Source organism: Oratosquilla oratoria, chromosome 9 (genome assembly GCF_046742065.1).
Source record: "Oratosquilla oratoria isolate Oo_2021 chromosome 9, ASM4674206v1, whole genome shotgun sequence".
NCBI lineage: Eukaryota > Metazoa > Arthropoda > Malacostraca > Stomatopoda > Squillidae > Oratosquilla > Oratosquilla oratoria.
Window position 1 is genome coordinate 13,235,567 of NC_134785.1, and position 21,416 is coordinate 13,256,982.

At 42.2% G+C, this 21,416-nt stretch overlaps 1 protein-coding gene and 1 long non-coding RNA gene across 2 annotated transcripts; both read right to left on the reverse strand.

The window, feature by feature from the left end:
• Window positions 1–1,449: 1,449 nt before the first annotated feature.
• On the reverse strand, window positions 1,450–8,288 carry ATPsynO (ATP synthase subunit O, mitochondrial). The gene is made up of 6 exons (XM_076190015.1): window positions 8,175–8,288; window positions 6,104–6,148; window positions 5,915–6,025; window positions 5,391–5,523; window positions 3,116–3,228; window positions 1,450–1,754 (listed from the first exon to the last, which is right to left on the reverse strand). Exons 1-6 carry the CDS (start codon window positions 8,196–8,198, stop codon window positions 1,554–1,556), a joined length of 627 nt encoding a protein of 208 aa, XP_076046130.1. The 5' UTR covers window positions 8,199–8,288; the 3' UTR covers window positions 1,450–1,553.
• A 7,140-nt stretch (window positions 8,289–15,428) lies between these two features.
• Window positions 15,429–17,213, reverse strand: LOC143027912 (uncharacterized). Its single transcript, XR_012966680.1, has 2 exons — window positions 16,570–17,213; window positions 15,429–16,461 (listed from the first exon to the last, which is right to left on the reverse strand). It is a non-coding gene; the product is annotated as an uncharacterized LOC143027912 (long non-coding RNA).
• Window positions 17,214–21,416: the final 4,203 nt, after the last annotated feature.

The following is a 21,416-nucleotide window of genomic DNA, read 5'->3' on the forward strand; positions in this document are numbered from 1 at the left end:
GGGCACGCTTTCCTACTCTCTAATTGATCATATATACTTCAGATTCATGTATAGTTCTGACTTGGCCTGCATCATTAACTTCTAATTATCATACTTAGATTTGAATTTATGTATTGTCCCAGTTTGTGCTATATGTACTGTATCATGCTGCATTACTTTCTGACCCAGGCAATGAGTGGGAGACAAGGATGACTCGTCATGCATGAGGAGCCAAGATGAGAGGGAAACGAGGTTGATGGGGAATGGGTGTGTGTCTTGACTGGCTACCTCCTTCAGGAACAAGCCCTGGGAGGTAGCTCAAGTCAAAAGGCATAATTCTATTCCCATTCACCAGCCCTCCCTCCCTCTCTTCTCTGCTCCTCCAGGATGACAGGTCATCCCTGCATCTCCCCTTTGGCCCTGGGTCAGAAGCAATCCAGCAAGGCCATTTCATTTAATTGGTGACACCAGTCTCTGTCCCCTCGTGTAGAAACACTGAAGATAGGGAGAAATCCCTTTGGGTTGCATCAAAATATCATTCACACATAACCACCCCCATGCATCATAGCATTACCCATACACATTCTCCACTCACCCATATCTTTTACCTTCTCTCTTCCTTCCTCACTAGACATCCCTTTCCTGCTCTACACCCCTTTTATCCCATCCATCCATCTCATCCTTGGTCATCCCCTCATGTTCACTCCCCGCACCTCTGCCTTCCACATTTCTTTTAATCATCTCTCTTCACTCATTCTTTCCATGTGTCCAAACCATCCCAATACTTTTTCATCAACCCTATCTCCCATCTCCTTTTCCACCTCCAGCCTCCTCATTTCTCACTATCCAACCTTGTAACTCCTACCATACTTCTCAGAAATTTCATCTCAACCACATTTTACTCTAGCTCTCTGTTCTATGTTTCTGACCCATACAGTGCTGTCAGCACAATCATTCCTTTATACAATTGCTTACCATCCATTCCCAAATGCCTTTTTCATTACACACTTTAATCCCCCCCAAGACAGTAGCTTCTCTCGATCTATAATTGAAAAAGTAAGGTGGCGAGGTGTGCAAGGGGAGAGTATGGTAGCAATTTGGAAGAGTATTAATGGAGAGGCTGGAAGAAGTGGATAGCTTTAGATACTTGGGGTCACATGTTGCAGGAAAGGGAGGAGTGGACATGGAGGTATATATATATATACATGGTTTATGGGTATTGAGAGCTCATTTCCAGATTTTTTCCTAACCAAGAGTGGTGATATCAGTTAATGCTTTCATTGCTTTTGGACCAATCTGTTTTAAATGTTATGGTTATCACCCACACTATACAATTAAAACACATCCAATCTCAGGACATCAGAGATAAAGGGTAATCCCTGTTCTCTATCACACTGATCTGGGAAAAGATCAATTCAGTAAGGCAGTTTTCATACTCAAACCAAAACTAATGGCAAATAAAACCCCTCAAAAAATTATTTTAGTGTATTCTCAATATACATTTCACAAGACTCAAGGTAAACATGATTTTCAGATATCTACATGGGAAGAACATTAACTTAATGTTCAGATGTTTAGACAGCAGCTTCAATAAGATCATTGTATTTCTTTATCTTTGAAGCCATGGACATGTCTACATATTTATCTCCAATGGACACAATCATTCCTCCAATGATTGCTGGGTCCACTTTGGTTGTAATCTGAAGGGTTTCACCCTCCTTCAGGAAAGCTTTCAGTGCTGCATTCAAATCGGCCTTCATGGGACCATCAAGGGGCTGCAAATAAAACAAGTTTAATGTTAACTTCTTTGACTGATGGAAATCATGGATACAAGGACCCTCAGCACATAGTATCTACATCATCTACCCTTACTGCATGAAATGAAGAACCAGGAAATGTGGTATTTACCAACCAGCAAGAAAAGGTAAAGGATATAATTCAAAGTAATTCAGTATCCACATGAATATGTAGCAATAAGGATATATAAACACACCAAAGGGACTTTTCCCACCACTTCTGAAAAGGATGGCTAAGTCAAACAAAATGTTCAAGCATGCACATACGCAATAATGAGTTGGATTGTGCACGTGTGTGTGAGGTCACAGCATTACCCATAGGATCAGGCAATATATGAACTTTGAGCTATTACCCCGGAGGATAATAGCTGTCGATCACTAGACCAACATGTGATCCAAGACTATGGTGAATCAAACCATAATATGAACTATTACAAGATATGCCATAAAAGGAGACAATACCATTGGATCTGACAACACTGAAAGACTGGAAAGAGAAAGGCAACTTGATTACTGTGTTCAAGTTGCTATGAGGGGTAGACCACACTAACAAAAGAGACCTTCACCTCGCAGAATAATAACAGTAACAAGTGAGCATTCACCATTTGTCAGATCTCCTCAAGTAAAAAGGTGAAGAAAATGTATAATTGATAAATATCTTGGATCTAGTCCAAATAGTGTCATATCCTCAAACCTACACCTCTAGATGGAGGCAAGGATACCGATAGTTTTTAAAGAACAACAGCAGGTAGACTATTCCCTCCATGGTCATCTTTTAGGATCATTGCATGTAGGTATCTACCACTGGTCAGACATGGGCCATATAGGATGAAATTATTGTGATCTTGTTCCCATACAGAGCAACCCCCTCATTTAATGTAACTTAATTTTCTGGATATTCAGTTTGTTGATGTGGACCCCGGTCAAAAATCCATAAGGCATGACAGTCACTAAATCAAAATCTGTCCATACAACCACAAAGAACCCCAGAATTCATATTTCCCATATGGGATATGTGCTGGACAATATTTTTACAAAGGATTACAAAGGCGGAGCATGCCGACAGGAGACCTTTTGATCCATATCTAGGCAACATATGTTGTGTATCTGTGACATGGTGCCTGGTCCAGACCAAGCTAAACTTTTGGGGTTCCTGGACCAGACCACCCACAATTCGTCTGAAAATGGAGGGTCGAGTGTACACGTGTATACCAAATATAAGCCTTTGTAATGGAGGTGGTGGTCAAATACAACCATACATTAAAACGGTGATTTTACAATGCCCATCTGATGGGAGGCAGGAGGGGGGGGGGGGGTTCAAGTAAAAGTTAAAATATTACCTTGGCTGTGGTGACTTCACAGATTACTTCTCCTCGTACAGCAGACATGATGGTGCTGAAGGCACCAATGACTCCCTGTGTGTTCGACAGCCTTCCATTTTCGATCATAGCTCCTGAAATTAATACATACACATATACATACATATATTTACCAAATGAACCTTTCCCCTTTATATGGGAAGGCCAAGTCAAAGTAAGGTATACACACACATCCACTGCACACCCATGCCATGCATCATTTCTTCCATCCCAGCACCTTGTGTATGATGTCATCCCTAACCCAAACAACACTGCTCAGTATCAAACAATGAATGTCATAAAATTCCAGGACACGACATCAAAAAAGACCATAGACAAATATCCATAACAATGAGAAATTGTGAACAATCTTCTAACCTGAGAGGCACTGCTGAGTAACCCAAAACAATCAAATTTTTTAGATTAAAAAGAACATAAAATGGAGATCCCCAAGGCTCTCCTAACACCAGATCCAGTACATAACACCAAAATACTCTCTTATGCAGATTACATACATACCATATCATCCACAACTACCCATCTATGAATAATCAATAGCCTTGTTCTTAATATAGATGGGCTTTTCCAATCCACAAACTTAACACCATCCCCAATTAACTATCTTATGGGAAAAACACACTTGAAATATGCAATTTTGAGATACATGACCTGTTCAAGTGCTTAGTATTTATGTAACTTGAGGTGGTGCCAAGATAAGAGGGAGGGAGGAGGGTGGAGGGGAGTGAAATATGTTGGGGATGAAATGGGTGGGAGTGGTTTTTATGCCTTTGTTTTTTGGCTACCTCCTGTGTAAGGGGGAAAGAGCCTTTGATATATGTATATACGAGTTAACTACATCTGCAACCATCATTTCCCTTTCAAAACACATCTGCTAACTATCCAAACCTGCCACATCATACCTCTCTACTATAATCTCTTCTACTCTAGCATTAAGGTACCCCCATATGCAGATAACCTGACAATAACAATACCCAAGCTTTCTTAGACAAACTACAAAAATGGCAAAAGAAATAAGATGGGGGCATTTCCTTGGAAATTGTAAGTAACATTACTCCTGATAATTGTGAATCAGAAACATCCAATAGTAATAGTTAAACCTTTCCATTGAAAAAAATACTGGGCCTCATTTCTGATATTCACAGGAACTGCCCACACAAAATCAACAAGAAAATAAACATACCAAGATAAGTAGCAAACATGAGCTTTAAGCAACAGAAAGAAATTCTAATCACTTTACAGACAGCTCTCAAGAACCACGCTGGAACTTCCACACCATAGTTCCTCACAACTGGGAAAACAAACAAACAAACACACACACTATAAACAATACAAAGAACACTGAGAAAAACATATGGACGCATTGAAACCACTCCAAAAGAATACACACAGAAAACAAAACCCTTCAAATAGCACATTCCATGAAAATGATAGGTACACAGTTCTGTGCAACAGCCCTCAACCCTACTAACTCATCTCATTACATCACACAAATACAACAAACTAAGCATGGAAGAAGGCATCACGAATATCAGCCTAGGATGCAACATTTCACCCCATACTATACAACACATTATAGAAGACTCCATACATACCCACCAACAACACAATATACACTATATGGGATTTATGGGAAAACCTCTTTCCAGCTGCATTCCTCCGGAAGATGGGATTGCTCAGCCACAGTCGAAGGAACAACAGCAAAGCAACAAAGACCTTCACCTTTGGCCATACTACTTATACATCTTCAACCTAGCACCTGCACCACAACATATACGAAAACACCTTTACACACTGATCACAAAGCAAGGGCCACAAGACCTACCAAACAAACATCCTGTTCCACATAACCCTTCCAGACATTAATCCCACAAAAAAAAAAACTTCCAAATGAAACAAGAACTACACTAGCATGATTATGTTCAGGTCTCACCAACTGACACTCAAACGACAACCACACAAAATATGCCTAGCAATAGAAACAAACTGCCCCAGATGAAACGTTCCCACCCAAGACGCCAAGCAAACGCTGCCTGACCCTAGCCATACCCAAAGAACAAAATACTTCTTCCTTGAGTGACTTATGTGAGTCCGGTGGCTGCTCTCAGTTACCTGGGAACTGCAAATCTGCAAGAAAGACCTGGGGTAACAGATTTTGTTTGTTCTCACTCTCATTCACACACACATTCATCTTAATCACTTAAATATTTCTACAAATGCTTTTGTATCAAGACCTTACCAAAGAGGTTTTTGGTGAGTTCATTAGCATTCTTCTTTGTAAGTACAGAGTCAATTGCAGCCTTTCTCAAATCCTTACTTAACAAAGGATTCAAAATGAAGTCCTTCAGGATGGTATCAGTCTTAAGAAGGCCCTACGAAACCAAAATTATATTAGAATCCTGCCACATTATCTTTTTTCCTATCACTTAAGGTATGTTTAATGTGCTTGGATAAAAATCCGGGAAAATGAAAATCATATATTACACATCAGGGAGTTACAAATGGCAGCTTATGACCTAGGCAGTGGGCAGGAGACAAGGAAAACCCTTAACAAATGGATGACAGATGGGAGTGGGATTCTTGGGGGTGACAAGCCTTGGCCGGTTATCTCCCTTAAAAGGGAAAAGGCATTTCAGATATAGATTGCAAAAAATACCCTACAAAAGTGTATTATTACACTTTGTCCATATGCTGCCCTAAACCGTAACATCATCCAAGCATATTTCTTCTTATACCAATTGTCAATGAAAAACAATTACTTACATCAAAAGTTTTGAGGTCCTTTTCTACAGCATCAACAGCACTCTTCTTGACAGCAGCTGAATACAGGGCACTTGCATAGCGACCTTCCAATCCAAACACTTGCACTGGGGGCTGATGAAATTATTATTACTAAGTGTCCAAAAAACAAAATTTATATATCATTCATTCACCATTCTGAGTGCAAATTACCTTGACAAGCTGCTGGCTAACTGATCCAGTTGAGAAGGACCTTGCCTGTGGGTCAACAAATGGAATAGACTTAGTAACCATGTAGTGACTGCTGAAACTATGGATGGGGATGACAGGTGGTGATGGATATGGAGCTGCCTAGTGTAGGCCTTATGGTCTCTTGCAGTCTCCTTCATTCTTATGTTCTCATGCAAAGAGAAACCTTAGCAAGAAAACTAATGAATTTACAAAATATGTTACACAACTGGAAACATGTTTAAAAAATTGAAGGGTACCAGGTCTTTTTTATAAATAGATCTGCATGGAAACTAATTTCTGAAAATGGTAAATTTTCAGTTGTGCACACCTACATGATATAGCAATAGAAAATTAATCATTAATTTTGTAAATTATAATACATCAACATAATATGTGATTTTCTTGGTGGAAATCGACAACAACAAAATTTCCTAAAAGCTATTTACTAACAAATGAAGTTGCGGCAGTTGAATGGTACGCCATGTTTATTTTGGTAGATGCCGAGGTTGAAGAAATGAAAGGATGGTAAATTCATCTATTCTAACCTAACCTATATTTAGCAATTTGGTACTTAAATTGTAAAGATCATATGGGTCATCGTCATCATCACCAATGCTGACAGCCTGATTATTATTGTCCCTTGGGCAATTACCATATGATGGCAGAACCCCACGTGTTCTCTCATAAAGTCCAAGGAAACCCTATTGTCTTTATAACAACAGTTATTAACGTCACATGGAGTTGGAGAACACCCAGTTCACAACATGAAACACATCATCTAATTGACAGTGACTGGTCGGACACACAACAACATGGAGTCTGGACTATATCAACGGCTTCATTCGTTAGTGGACTTGCTTGTAGCAAGTTTTTTTGTTATTTATTTCTGCCAAGAAAACCACAAACCACGTTCATGTATTATAATTTACAAAATTAATATTTCATTTTATAATGCTATATTATGTAGGTGTACACAATTCAATACCCTGAAAATTATTTCTAATATTAAAAGTTGTTCAAATGTAAATGCATTATGATACATGAAATTAGTGATCACCTGAGCTGTAGAACAAATATCAAAGTAAAAATGCCTTCACATGCATACTCACACTAAGGCAATGATCAGTTTATCATTATTATTATTATTTTAGCAACAATGTTGCTATAATAATAATAATAAGATAAAAGTGCTGTATGTTGGCAACACATCTTTGGGAACAATATTGCACTGAAGAGGTGGAATTAATTAAGAGATGGCAGCTGTAACCTGTATAGAATTTAATATATAACAATGAACATTCTTTCCATTGCCAAGATCAGTATCCACATCTAAATGAATGCTGAGCAATTCTGGGCCAAACATGCCACTTAAGATTTTAAATATTAATATTGACTGCATAAAACTGGCACATAATCACCAGACTACCAGAACCACAAAATTTACTAGTTTCACAACTAGGTTCTATTCAAATATCCTACAAACGCATTTCACTTTTTTTCTTTTTTTTACATTTAATAATTATTTTTCTATCAAATGGTTACATTAGGTTAGGTTAGGAGCTATTGGACAACGTAAGCTTCATATAAAATATTCGTGTATGAGTGATTCGGGAATCTTGACAATAATTGTAATTAATGGCATAATAGTAATCCCATAGACTCGTGATCAATCCACTAATGCAAAATAGGAGTCCACAACTCTAGTCACGACCTACTACAGGACAAACAAAAATGTACGTTATTACATAAACTATTAAGAGTGATCAAGAGGGTTTCATAACACTAATGACTAATACCCAGTTAATCCATAATGTCCTTACACTTAAGTGCATGTTTTCAAACCTAATTAATTGTAACCACTTCCAAGGAACTAGGTTTGTTGTCATATCCCTGTATTTCAATCAGCTGATTGTTTTCTCCGAGCAAACCCTTACCGGTTACCTCAGTAGTGATATCCAGAATACACATAACCCTATGACTATTGCAAATTAATATTTTCTGAGAGTTCAATTCCTGTGTATATATTTTCTAAATATATAAAGCAAATCTTTACCAATATTCCAAATCGTGCGGCCATTGTAACGATTGTTTTCCCTGTGCAGCTCTATCCGCAGATGACCGACGGAGATGGGATGTGAACTGCTTTCTGCTACAAGCCGATTCATGGTTCTTTTACAAATTACGATTTTTAATAAATATATAGATTGACTGAAATAACAAGAAAATATAATAATTTACATAAACATTAATAATTCTTATATAAATGACAATATGGTTATTCACTTGAGTTGCTAGTATCCTTTTTATCCATTTCATTACACCAAACAAGCACAAAACAACTGAAAACGAAAAAACAAACAAATGAAAGAAAAACGCCTTCGGTATACTACTTGAATATATACAATACCCTATCACCTGTACCATACATCACTTAGATGAAATATAATAATCAGATAAAAAACAAGCTCTAAAACCAATTGTAATTATTATTTTGAAGTATGTGTTCTGGCTTATGATAGGGTAGACAGAAAGGCACTGTGGGAGGTTATGCAGATTTATGGGATAGGAGGAAAGCTTTTGGGAGCTGTCAAGAGTTTTTATGTGAGTAGTAGAGCATGTGTTAGGATTGGAAATGGAGAGAGTGAGTGGTTTGAAGTAAAGGTGGGACTTCGTCAAGGATGCGTTATGTCGCCCTGGCTGTTCAACTTATACATGGATGGGGTGGTGCGAGAGGTGAATGCTAGGGTAGTGAGTCAGGGATTGGAGATGGTTAAAGAAAATGGAGAAAAGTGGGAGGTGAGCCAGCTGTTGTTTGCGGACGACACTGCGCTTGTGGCAGGGTCAGAGGAGGGATTGAGGAAGCTGGTGGCAGAGTTTGGGAGAGTATGTGATAGAAGAAAGCTAAAGATAAATGTGGGTAAAAGTAAGGTGATGAGATGTACAAGGGGTGAAAGTGGCAGTAGACTGGAAGTGAACATTAAGGGAGAGCGACTGGAGGAAGTGGATAGTTTTAGATACTTGGGTGCAAGTGTAGCAGGAAAAGGTGGAGTGAAGGTGGAGGTAGAATGTAGATTGAGAGAAGCGAGTAAATGCCTTGGTGGTTTAAAGAGTGTAATGAGAAATAGACATTTGGGAATGGATGCGAAGAGGAGACTGTATGAAGGAGTGATTGTGCCAACAGCACTGTATGGGGCAGAAACGTGGAACATAAGAGAAGAAGAGAGAAGGAGTTTGAATGTGTTTGAGATGAGGTATCTGAGAAGTATGGTGGGTGTTACTAGGCTAGATAGAGTGAGAAATGAGGAGGTGAGGAGGAGAACAGGGGTGAAAAAGGATTTGGGAGATAGGGTTGATGAAAGAATATTAGGATGGTTTGGACACATGGAAAGAATGAGTGAAGAAAGACTAGTAAAAGAGGTATGGAAGGCAGATGTGGAGGGAGTGAACATGAGGGGACGTCCTAGGATGAGGTGGATGGATGGGGTGAAGGGGGCTTTGGGGAAGAGGGGAATGTCTGTTGAGGAAGGAAGGGAGAGGACGGAAGACAGAGGTGAGTGGAGAATGGTTGTATATGGATGATGTTGTGACTGCATGGGGAGAAATGGGCGGGGGGGTGGGGGTGGGGTAGTGTGTGTGAGTGAGTTTTGACGCAGCCCGAAGGGATTTCTCCCCGTCCTCTCCTTATATGCAAGGGGGGACGGAGAGGGGGGGTCGCCGATTAAATGAAGCGGCCTTGCTGTGGATGTGCTGTGTCCTGCGACACTGCTTCTGACCCAGGGCGGTGGGCAGGGTGCAGGAATGACCCGTCATCCAGGAGGTGCTCAGATGAGAGGAAGGGTGGGAGGGGTGTGGAGTGTATTTAGGGATGAAATGGGTGGGAGTGTTTTTATGCCTTTCCCTTTTTGGCTACCTCCCTGGGAAGGGGGAAAAAGCCTTGGTATATGTATGTATGTATGTGTTCTGGTCATCATCTGCACTTCATGTTTATTGATTCTTTGCCAAATAAACTAACTTACTTACTTACCCAGTCTAACAAATTAATCCTCGAACATTAGCCCTCAGAAAAATCCCTCCAAAGAAAAACATTGTGCCACATTAGCACGACAACGTACAAGCCATACAATGCCAATTCGGTAGAGGTTCATATATATAAAAAAGAAAGTGGTGCATCTTGAGGAGTGAAGTTAATAACTTCACTCCTCAAGATGCACCACTTATTGACAACTAAAAGTGCAGGCACACTGGGCATTTCTTGATAGCATGCTTCTTGTTTTTGCTATTAACTTTGTTTTTTGGTATCCAAAGTGAATAGTATGCTACTAACTCTTGCTGCTGAGAAAAGTGAATAACTTGCTAGGGAGATCCAATGGTAAATTTGAGTGCTCAAATGAATCACAATTCCTGGGGTTTGTATATAAGATATTAATGGAATTGAACATCCATATTGTTTATACGTGAGTTTATTTATCTGCCTTTAATTGCAACTATACACTTATTAAAGCATTAAAAGTAATATGTTTAAATATGGCAGGAGAATACTTGGCTGGGAAACGTTGTTATTGTTTTCATTAGCCATTAGCCAAAAAGTCATTTGCAAAATATTCCCTGTGAGTACGAAGCTTACAACCCCCCTTCACCTCACCCTCACTCTTCTCCGCCACCCCATTTTACCCCGCGTCTGAGTAATGCCATCAGTCCACGTTCCCTCTATTTTCTGTGTTTCTGTAGCTTATAAGTCCCCTTTGTCCTCTGTCTTATGTACTTTCCTGAAGTGAGCCACTAACGGAGACAGCATAAATAGGTCTATCACACTCAATCCCATCTATGCGGGTGCGAGGGAGAGGTGGAGGAAACCCCGAACAGTGGCGGGGTGTAAATGTCCTCCCCCTCCCCTTTCCCCCTTCTTCCCCACACCCCACACCACCACACACTCGCACTCAGCACAGAACCAACCGAGCAACGGTTGCCACGTCCCTCTCATATGGACGTAGTCGCTCGTATATTTATACTATGTGATTTCTGTATTCCATTGTAACCCCTGAGGACGGGTCCCGGACAGGACCCGAAACGTCGGGAATAAATGACCTACTTCTGAGTCTGGTGCTTCTACGTTTCCACCATCATGGTTCCCGGACTCCAGCTTTTTTCGTATATACATACATATATATACATACATACGTAAGTGGAGTAGGAAACACAGGAATCTTAGTCTTGAATTTATTCCTGACTAGTTTCGCAGGTATGCTTTTTCAAAGGAATGAAAAGCATATCTGTGAAACTAGTCAGGAATAGAATCAAGATTAAGACTCCTGTGTTTCCTACTCCACTTACGTCAACCTGTCAGAATGTCTCAATATATACACACACACACACACACACACACACACACTTCAGTGAACGGACGACGTAGAAGACGTTCTGAAGAAAAAGTGAAAAATAGAGGATTCCAAAGCAAAGGAAGTACCTATTGTATTTGCAGGGTGGGGGGAAATTGCTCGTGGGGTAGTGGGAAAGTAGGGAAAGAGGAGAAGGGGAGGGATTGCTGAGGGAAATGGAAGGAAATGAGGAAGGAGAAGACTTGGCCCAGGCAGACAGACGAAATGTAAACATCAAAAAACGGCCCCCCGACCAGCTGAGTGACGACGAAATGTCTAATAAAAATGTAAAGATCAGAAACATAGATAAGAGCAGTACAATGGAAGGTGAGGATGATCATTTCAAAGGATTTAATGAAAGGGCGGCGGATACCAACTTCCCCCGACTGACAAAACTGGAGGAAAAACTTCAACAAATGTCTGACAACTGGGAAGTTAGGTTTGGCAAGATGACAAAAATCGCCGAGAGGTTTGAAAAATTGGAAGAACTAGAGAAGGCGAACAAAAACTTAACTAATGAAATAGAAGACCTAAAAAGACAGTTAAGAGAAGTAAAGGTGAAGAATGAGGAATTGAAGAGGAATAGTAAAGAAAACAGAGAGGTCATAACTAAAGAAGCTAAGAATTGGAAAGCAACCCAAGAAGACAATAAAGTTTCATTCACTGACATAGTCAAACAACAATTGAAAGAACATACTGAAGACTCGGTTATTAAAGTGATGAGACAAAAGGAGAATATAGTAAGAGATTTAGCAGACAAGAAGAAATGTATAATTATATTAGGAATGGAAGAAAAACACAACCCAGATAGAACCACAAGAATCAAAGAGGAAAATGAAAAAGTAAGCCAATTACTAGAATCAGTTCAGGAAGATGAACCAGAAATTATGAAGCAAATCGAAGAGAAATTTAGACTTGGAAAGTATAGCACAGATAAGACCAGACCAATTAAGATTAAATTCAAGTCACAAACGACGGCAGAGAATATCTTATCCAAAACAGGGAAACTAGCAACAAGTGAACAATATAAAAAGGTATGGATAAAAAGAGAAATTAATAAAGAGTAAGAAAAACAGAAAAGACTTGAAGCTAAGGAAAAAAACGAGAAAAGAACGGAGTCAGAAAAAGTGAGATTCTATTGGAGAGTAGTGAATATGAAACTAAAGAAAGTCGACATACAAGAGAAAAACAAAAGGGAAACAGAGAACACAATGGAAGTGGCAGAAAACTAAGAGTGTCTTATACAAATATAGATGGATTAATAACAGGATTGAATGAGCTGAATGATTATTTGAAGGAAAAAGAACCAGACATAATGGGAATTGTAGAAACAAAATTAAAAGGTCCACTACCACCCAACAGTGTAGGACATGATGCATATAATTATTGGATTAGAAACAGAGTGAAAAAGGAAGGGGGTGGAGTTATGTTCCTGACTAAGAAGGATATAAACGTGAAGTGTGTCACATATGGAAAGAATACAGTAGAGATGATAATGATGGAAGTAGAAGACAGAGATAAGAAGAGCAGAAAGTTTGTGATAAATTATGTGCCCCCGAAAACAGCCTCATGGGAAGAGAGTGAACATAAAAGTATGTTAGAGGACACAAAGATAGCATTAAACAAGATAATGGAAGAGGGAGGAAGAATAGTTATGATGGGCGACTTTAATTGCAAAGAAATCTGCTGGGAAGAAATGACAGTAAAGGGTGGAGACGGCTCATGGGGAAACGCTCTACTTGAGATGGTTACTGACCATACAATGACACAATGGATACAGGAGAACACTAGGTATAGAAATGAAGAAGAGCCATCGAGACTAGACCTAATAATTACATCTGAACCTAGAATAGTGGACAAAATTGAATATAAAACACCAATAAGTAAAAGTGACCACATATTGATTGAACTGGAACTCAATGAAGAAAAATATATGAAAAGAAATGAACAATATAGAAAAGGAAGAATGATGTATGAAAAAACAAACTTTGATAAAATAAGAGAATTCTTTCAAAAGGAAAACTGGGAAGAAATATACAAAGAAGAAACAACAGTAGAAGAGAAATGGAATATTTTGACAAAAATTTACAAAAAAGGAGTGGAGTGGACAAAAACAAGAAAAAGAATATGTAAAATGCTGGTACAACAAAAGTTGTAGGGAGTTAAAAGACAAAAGAGACAAAGCCTGGACCAGATGGAAAAAAGACAGAAGACCTGAAAAATGGAAAATATATACCTGTTATAGAAATGAATATGTACAAACGTGCAGAGAGGAAAAGAGAAAATATGAAAAAGATGTCATAGAAAAGTGTAAAGATCAACCAAAACTATTCTACAGATTTGTAAACAATAAACTGAAAAACAAACAAGACTTGGAGAAATTAAGACAAGAGGGAGTTGAATACACTGAGGAAATGGAAATGGCGGAAATTATGAACAAACATTTTAAATCAGTGTTTACAAGGGAGAACATACAACCTGAAGAGAACGAATGGAAAGAGAAAGTCCCCCCTATGGAAGAAATAGAAGTAACAAAGAATGAAATATTGACACACTTGAGTAATCTTGATGTCAGAAAATCGCATGGACCAGATGAAATAGCAAACTGGATACTGAAAGAATGCAGGAATGAACTGGCAGACAAAATACATAGCATACTAAACAGTTCCTTGAAAGAAGGAAAAGTTCCAGAAGATTGGAAAAAAGCAAATATAGTACCTATATATAAAGGAGGAAATAAAGAAGAACCTACAAACTATAGACCAGTCTCTCTAACAAGTACAATAGCAAACATTTGTGAAAGAATTATCAAAAGTAGATGGGTAAAATATTTAGAAAAAAACAAAGTGTTAAATCCAAGGCAATTTGGATTCAGACAAGGACGATCATGCGTCACCAATTTAATATGTTTCTATTCAAGGCTAATAGATATAATACAAGAAAGAGATGGATGGGCTGATTGTGCATTTCTAGACCTAAAGAAAGCTTTTGACAAAGTACCACATAAGAAGTTGCTTAAGAAATTAGAAACTGAAGGAGGAATACAGGGCAAACTACTAAATTGGATGAAAGACTTTTTGCAAGAAAGAAAAATGAGAGTAGTGATAAGAGACCAGCACTCAAAATGGGATGAAGTAATAAGCGGTGTTCCGCAGGGAACAGTTCTGGCCCCAATAATGTTTGCTATATATATTAATGATATGGATGAAGGAATTGAAAGCTATATGAGCTTCTTTGCAGATGATGCAAAACTACTGAAAAGAGTGAAAACTGAAGAAGATTGTGAATCACTACAGAGAGATCTAAATAAAGTACAGGAATGGAGTAGGAAGTGGGAGATGGAGTTCAATACAAAAAAGTGTAGTATAATGGAATTTGGAAAAAGCAAAAACAGAATAACAGGAGCATATAAATTGGGAGAAGAAGGAATAAAAAAAGTAGAAAATGAGAAGGACCTGGGAGTCATTGTTATGAATAATATGTCACCTGAGAAACATATAAATAAGATTTTTGGAGAAACTTATAATCTAATAAGAACAAAAAAAATTGCATTTACATACATGGATGAATAAATTGTGAAAAAAATCCTAATCACCCTGATAAGACCAAGATAATATGCAGCAACGATATGATCACCAAGTACAAAAAATTGTATAAAAAAAAACTTGAAAGAATACAAAGAGCAATTACAAAATTGGCACCAACACTCTCAAAACTATCATATGAAGAGAGACTAGAAAAACTTGAACTACAGACACTAGAGCAAAGAAGAGAGAGAGGAGATTTTATAGCTATTTACAGAATCATGAAAGGCATAGAAATTACTGATAGAGAGAATCTGATAAAATGGGATGACAGAAATACAAGAGGACATGGAAAGAAAATACAAAAAGATAGCTATAGAATCTTCGTGTGCAACAGAAACGCGAGGGGACGTTTGGTGTCTTTATTAATAAGTGGGTTATGCGTACATAGGTGAGTCACAACAGGAGAGCTACATGCTCACCGTATGAGGGACAGTTCTAGACTGACTTGGTGTGTACGTCGTACTCCCTACACAGAGGGAAATCTATGCCTTGTCCTACATATCTAACAATGAGGGCTTTGTGCCCAAGAGTCCTTCTAAACCTATGGTGCCCTGCTCGTCGTGTCGAGCGCCAGGGCCCAGGACAGCACTACACCACACCTCCCCCACCCTCCGCGCTCGCACGACCACTGCGAGGGAAATGCTTACTCGCAAGCCTGGGCGAGCGGCGGAAGCGGAAGTTGGGGGATCCACGCATGAGGACATGTCCTCCACCGAAGGAACGCGACGGGGCGGCTTCTCTCAAGACCTGTGGTCGCTCCTGGAGATGGCGGGGTTCGTCAGCGGAAGGGGCGGTGCGGATCTTCCAATACGGAGGGATGGAGTTGGGTAGGGCGCGGTAGTCGGACGGGAGCCCGGAGGTCACGCAGGTCAGCGGGTGACCGTAGGCGGGGCTTATCCGTGCCGCGGCGTGGTCTTCAGAGCGCTCCGTCGGTGTCGGTGTCGGCGGCTGGAGACGGGTCGCCAATGCGGGGCGCCGGTGACGGAGTTCCTGACGTGAAGAAGGGGATGAACGAACGGTGGTCCGTCATCCACGAGAAGTGGGGCCATCCAAACGGGCATGGCTTGCAATTGGGTGCGGCCCAGATGGCAGCAAGCGTCTCCAGTGGTAGTGGCGTATCAGGTTTCGGCATCCGTCGGAAACCGTAAGCCACACTGGACGAGGCGGAAGTGCGCGATATTTCAGTCACACATATAAACTGCGTCGGGGGCGGAACCGAAGGGGGTCCGCGCACGAGGACGACAAATCCTTCGCCGAGCGGAGAGGTCGGCCCGGTGCTCAAAGGGCGCCAGCACGGGCGGTGGCGACAGAGCTCGCCTCACGACGGGCGTAACGATACCTTGCTGCACCATTGAGTCAAGTCTTCCTTCGCTTGAACCTGAAATGCGAGCGGTATCGGCCTGGGTGTGCGGGCGGCGTGGGGCGTCGCGTCAGACATGACGATACCTTGCTGCACCATTGGGTCAATGTCTTCCTTCGCTTGAACCTGAAATGCGAACGGTATCGCCCTGAGCGTTTGGGCGGCGAGGGGCGTCGCGTCGGCTTACAGGTGGTTTCTCACGAGGGGGGGGGGAGAACCATCTTCTTTCCTAGGGGGACGGTGCTGTGGGCAGGTTAGATATGTCGGCCGCGTCGTCGGCGCCAAGAGCGGCGTCTGTAGGCTGGCTCCAGATATATCTGACCTGCGTGATATGCCTAGGTGCTGAGGGCCTATCCCCGTAATGTTCGCACCTGAGTAAGGCAGCGCGTCGCGGGCGCTGACAGGTGGTGGAGGGCGATGGGCCGAAAGGCACTAGGACGGCAGGTGCCGGGCTTCCCGGGAGAAGGGGCAGGGGGTGCGTGCGTCTGGCGGGGGACCCCTTGCGTAGTGACAGGATGCATGCGTGCAGGTCCTACTGGGCGTCCGAGACGGTCCCCTTCAATGCCTCCGGTGGGCGGCAGTGGTGTCACCTCCTCCTGGGGTGACGTAATTGCCACGGGTGTGCGGAGGCAGCGTGGCGGTTCCTAAGCTGGGTGGGTGTGGCCTGTGCGAGTCAGCTGGGCGGGTGGCACTCGCGGTGAGCACGGCGAAGCAGGACAAAGGCCTCCTTGTTTGCGCGGCCTACTTTGGCCTGGGCCGCGTGCGGGGTGGAGCAGTGGGATGAAGGCCTCTTTGTTCACCCCACCTCGTGCACGAAGGTGCGCCACTATCACTATCACACAATTTTGCATGGTCCCTGCATACTCACTGTAATCAGCACTGCACTCACGGTCCAGCGTGTTCACTTTCGCCTATTGGTCTAGTTCCGTCAGTACGCGCCACTGATTCACGTATCGTCCCATGTTTCATTGTTGCACACTGCAAGCAATTGCAAGCAATTGCAAGCAATCCTACTCACTGCGCCATCTTCGTGTGCAACAGAAACGCGAGGGGACGTTTGGTGTCTTTATTAATAAGTGGGTTATGCGTACATAGGTGAGTCACAACAGGAGAGCTACATGCTCACCGTATGAGGGACAGTTCTAGACTGACTTGGTGTGTACGTCGTACTCCCTACGCAGAGGGAAATCTATGCCTTGTCCTACATATCTAACTAAGAGGGCCTTGTGCCCAAGAGTCCTTCTAAACCTATGGCGCCCTGCTCGTCGTGTCGAGCGCCAGGGCCCAGGACAGCACTACACCACATAGAAGAGATTTGAAAAAGAACAGCTTTCCTCACAGAGTAATAGACAGTTGGAACAAGTTAGATGAGAAAGTGGTGTGTGCAAAAACAATACATGAATTTAAAAATAGTTTAGATAAAATGAGATATGAAGACGGGACACCACGAGCATAGCTCCCCTTCCCGTAAAATACAACTACGTAAATACAACTAGGTAAATACACACACACACACACACACACACACACACACACACACACACACACACACACACACACACACACACACACACACACACACACACACACACACATATATATATATATATAAATATATATATATATATATATATATATATATGTATATATATATATATATATATATATATATACCTTTGAAGAAGCCTCAAAGGCGAAACCGGTCAGGAATAAAGTATCTTGTTCTCAATCGTGTCTTTCCATTCTTACCATTCATAAACCTGTCATGATGTCACAATATATATATATATATATATATATATATATATATATATATATATATATATATATATATATACACACACACACATAGTATATGTGTGGGTGTTAGGAAGTTGTCCTCACTTCTAGTTCTCACTCTTCGGTCCTCATCACTCCTCCTTCACCTCAATGCCCCACGACCCTGCCGACCTCCAAAGAGGTCCCATAGGACACGCTCGCGCCACTAGACCGCGTGACTCGACCAAAGCTTCCTTGAGACCCACGGGTAGAACAAAGTCTCCTTGAGGAACTCACGTGTAGTGCCAACATCAGTCCCAGCGATGACTCAACCAGAACCTTGACTGACCACGTGATGATGAATATTGAACTCTTTGAAGAATTCACGTGCGGCACTAACCTTCCACATCCTCTATCTTCATGAGTCAGCAGCGTAAGAACGCCTTGTGTCCGACTTCCCACTCATCACACTTTGACCTCACGCCAATCAGGAGAACGGGTCATGACCTGCCCGTGTTTATAAGGACCAGATGAATACCAAAATTTTAGAACACCTCGGAGCATCACACAGTGAGCCTGGCTCTCTGTTCCGTGGTTTCTCGTCTCATTCTCCTTCCCCCGCAAGCAGATCGCCTCGGAGCATCAACACAGTGAGCCTGGCTCGTCAACTTCTTTCTTTCTCACCCCCTTCCCCTCCCCCGCAAGCAAACCGAGTTGGGACACGACTTGAAACGCATAGTCATCACCCCCCTCCCCGTCTTCCCACCCCCAATTCTCTCGCACTTAGATGCGAGCTATCATTATTGGCGCCCAATATTCTTGTCTAAATAAACAAATTCTCTCCATCAGAGTTTGTCTTTAAACAGCCTAACATTTGACTGCCCAACATGGGCAAGACTACTGCCTAACATTTTGCGTCCAATGTGGAACAAGACTGCCAGCCTATCATTTGGCTGCCCAACGTTTGGGGCCCACGATCCAGCTCTGTCACTGCTGCCTGCCGTTCGACTACCACCCGATCGACAGTCGCCGGTCGACTGCCGCTAGCTTGACTTGATTTGCCAGATCGTCTGCAGCTCGACTGCCGTCACTTGACTGCCAGATCGCCTGCTACCGTTGCCAGCCGGGTCTGCGACTGCCAGTTAAACTGTTTATACTCTCGCCTACCGTAGGTGTCTGTCGCCGTTCGACTGCCTCCACTTGTCTACCAGATGGGCTGCCGCCACTACCTGCCAGCACGACTGCCAGTTCACCTGCCCACCAGTTCGACTCCCATCGCTGCCCGCCACGCCTGCCGACTGCCAGTTCGACTGCCCACACTCTTGCCTATTACAGGTATATTTGTGGTCTACCGCCACCGCCACTGGATCATTTAGCAAACTAAAGCTGTGGATGTCCCCACCTTGACTCATCCACACGCTCAAAGATCACAAGGTCTCGCATCTCGACTCCGATAAAGCTAATGAATAGCAACTTCGACTGTCAAGTCCACGAGGCCCTGGGTGGTTTAACGTCCCACCCACTAACCACGACCATTCTCAAATGTCTTTTTTTCAGGGAGATATTGCAACCATGCTACCAATGCCACCGTGCGACACGATCCTAGGACGCGTTCCAGGCACGAAATTCCCTGACCAGCCTCCCGTGATATCCTAACCTCTTTGATGTCATCCAAGACGTACAGGCCAATTTCGGTCCCACGGGAGTAGCCGAGCACCCTGAGGCTTGTTACTCTGTGGCAAATGGACCCCCTCCTGCTGTTACTCTTGCAGTATGGTGGCAGCTCTACTACACCTTCAAGTTTCGGTTCCGTCATGAGGACAACTCCCTTGGCGATTTCTCGTCGAGGCTCCACATGACTTCACTTCCAGCCTCGAATTCCGTGGGGTCATGTTAGGAAGTTACTCTTACTTCTAGTCCTCATTCCCCGGTCCTCATCACTCCTCCTTCACCTTGCCGACCTCCAAAGAGGTCCCATAGGACACGCTCGCGCCATCAGTCCGCGTGACTCGACCAAAGCTTCATTGAGGCCCACGGGTTGAACAAAGTTTCCTTCAGGAACTCACGTGCAGTTCCAGCATTAGTCCCAGCGATGACTCAACCAGACCCTCGCTTGTCCACATGATGATGAACACTGAACTCTTTGAAGAATTCATGTGCAGTACTAGCCTTCCATGCAATCTATCTTCGTGAGTCAGCAGCGTAAGAACGTCTTGTGTCCGACTTCCCACGCATCACACTTTGACTTCACGTCAATTAGGATAAATGGCCACGACCTGCCCGTGTATATAAAGACCAGATGAACGCCGAAGATTAAAATCACCTCGGAGCATCACACAGTGAGCCCGGCTCTCTGTGCCGTGGTTTCTCACCTCATTCCCCTTCCCCCGCAAGCAGATCGCCTTGGAGCATCACATAGTGACCCTGGCTCGCCATCTTCTTGCTTTCTCACCTCCTCCCCCTCCCCTGCAAGGAAACCAAGTTGGGATACGACTTGAAACGCATAGTCGTCACCATCCTCCCCGTCTAACCCCCCCCAACTTTTCTCGCACTTAGAAGCGAACTATCAGTATTGGCGCCCAACACTCATTTTTTAATAAACAAATTCTCTCCATAATAGTTTTTCTTCAAACTAACCTATTATTTAGCTGCTCAACGTGGGCAAAACTACTTACAGTTTATATATATATATATATATATATATATATATATATATATATACATACATATATATATATACATATATATATACATATATATGTATATATATATATATACATATATATGTAGGGAGGAAAAGGTAAAAGGTACAGATGGAGAGATGATAATGGAAGAGAAGGCAGTGAGAGGAAGGTGGGCAGAGTATTTTAGGGAGTTGCTAAATGTGAAGGAGGATAGGGAAGGAAAGATAGCTGCAGTGGGAAATGCGAAGAAAATGAGAGTGATGAGTGAGGAAAATGGAGGAGAAATAGGGAAGGATGAGGTGAAGGCAGTTGTAAAGATGATGAAAGCAGGTAAGGCACCTGGTCTGGATGGATGCCATGCAGAATGTCTGAAAAAGGGAGGTTCAGTGATGGTGGACTGGTTGGTGAGATTATTTAATGTTTGCTGGAGAGAGGGTAGAGTACCGGAGGACTGGAGAAGTGCCTGTATAGTTCCTCTTTACAAGGGAAAAGGGGACAAGTGTGAATGTAGTAGTTTCAGAGGGATTAGCC

What these genes read in the sequence shown, in the direction of transcription:
- ATPsynO (XM_076190015.1), bottom strand. Translation starts at nt 8,198, where the DNA reads ATGGCCGCACGATTTGGAATATTG. An exon ending in TTAGCCAGCAGCTTGTCAAG is followed by an intron (nt 6,026 to 6,103) that starts GTAATTTGCACT and finishes TAATTTCATCAG; the next exon opens with CCCCCAGTGCAAGTGTTTGG. An exon ending in AGGACCTCAAAACTTTTGAT is followed by an intron (nt 5,524 to 5,914) that starts GTAAGTAATTGT and finishes TTGGTTTCGTAG; the next exon opens with GGCCTTCTTAAGACTGATAC.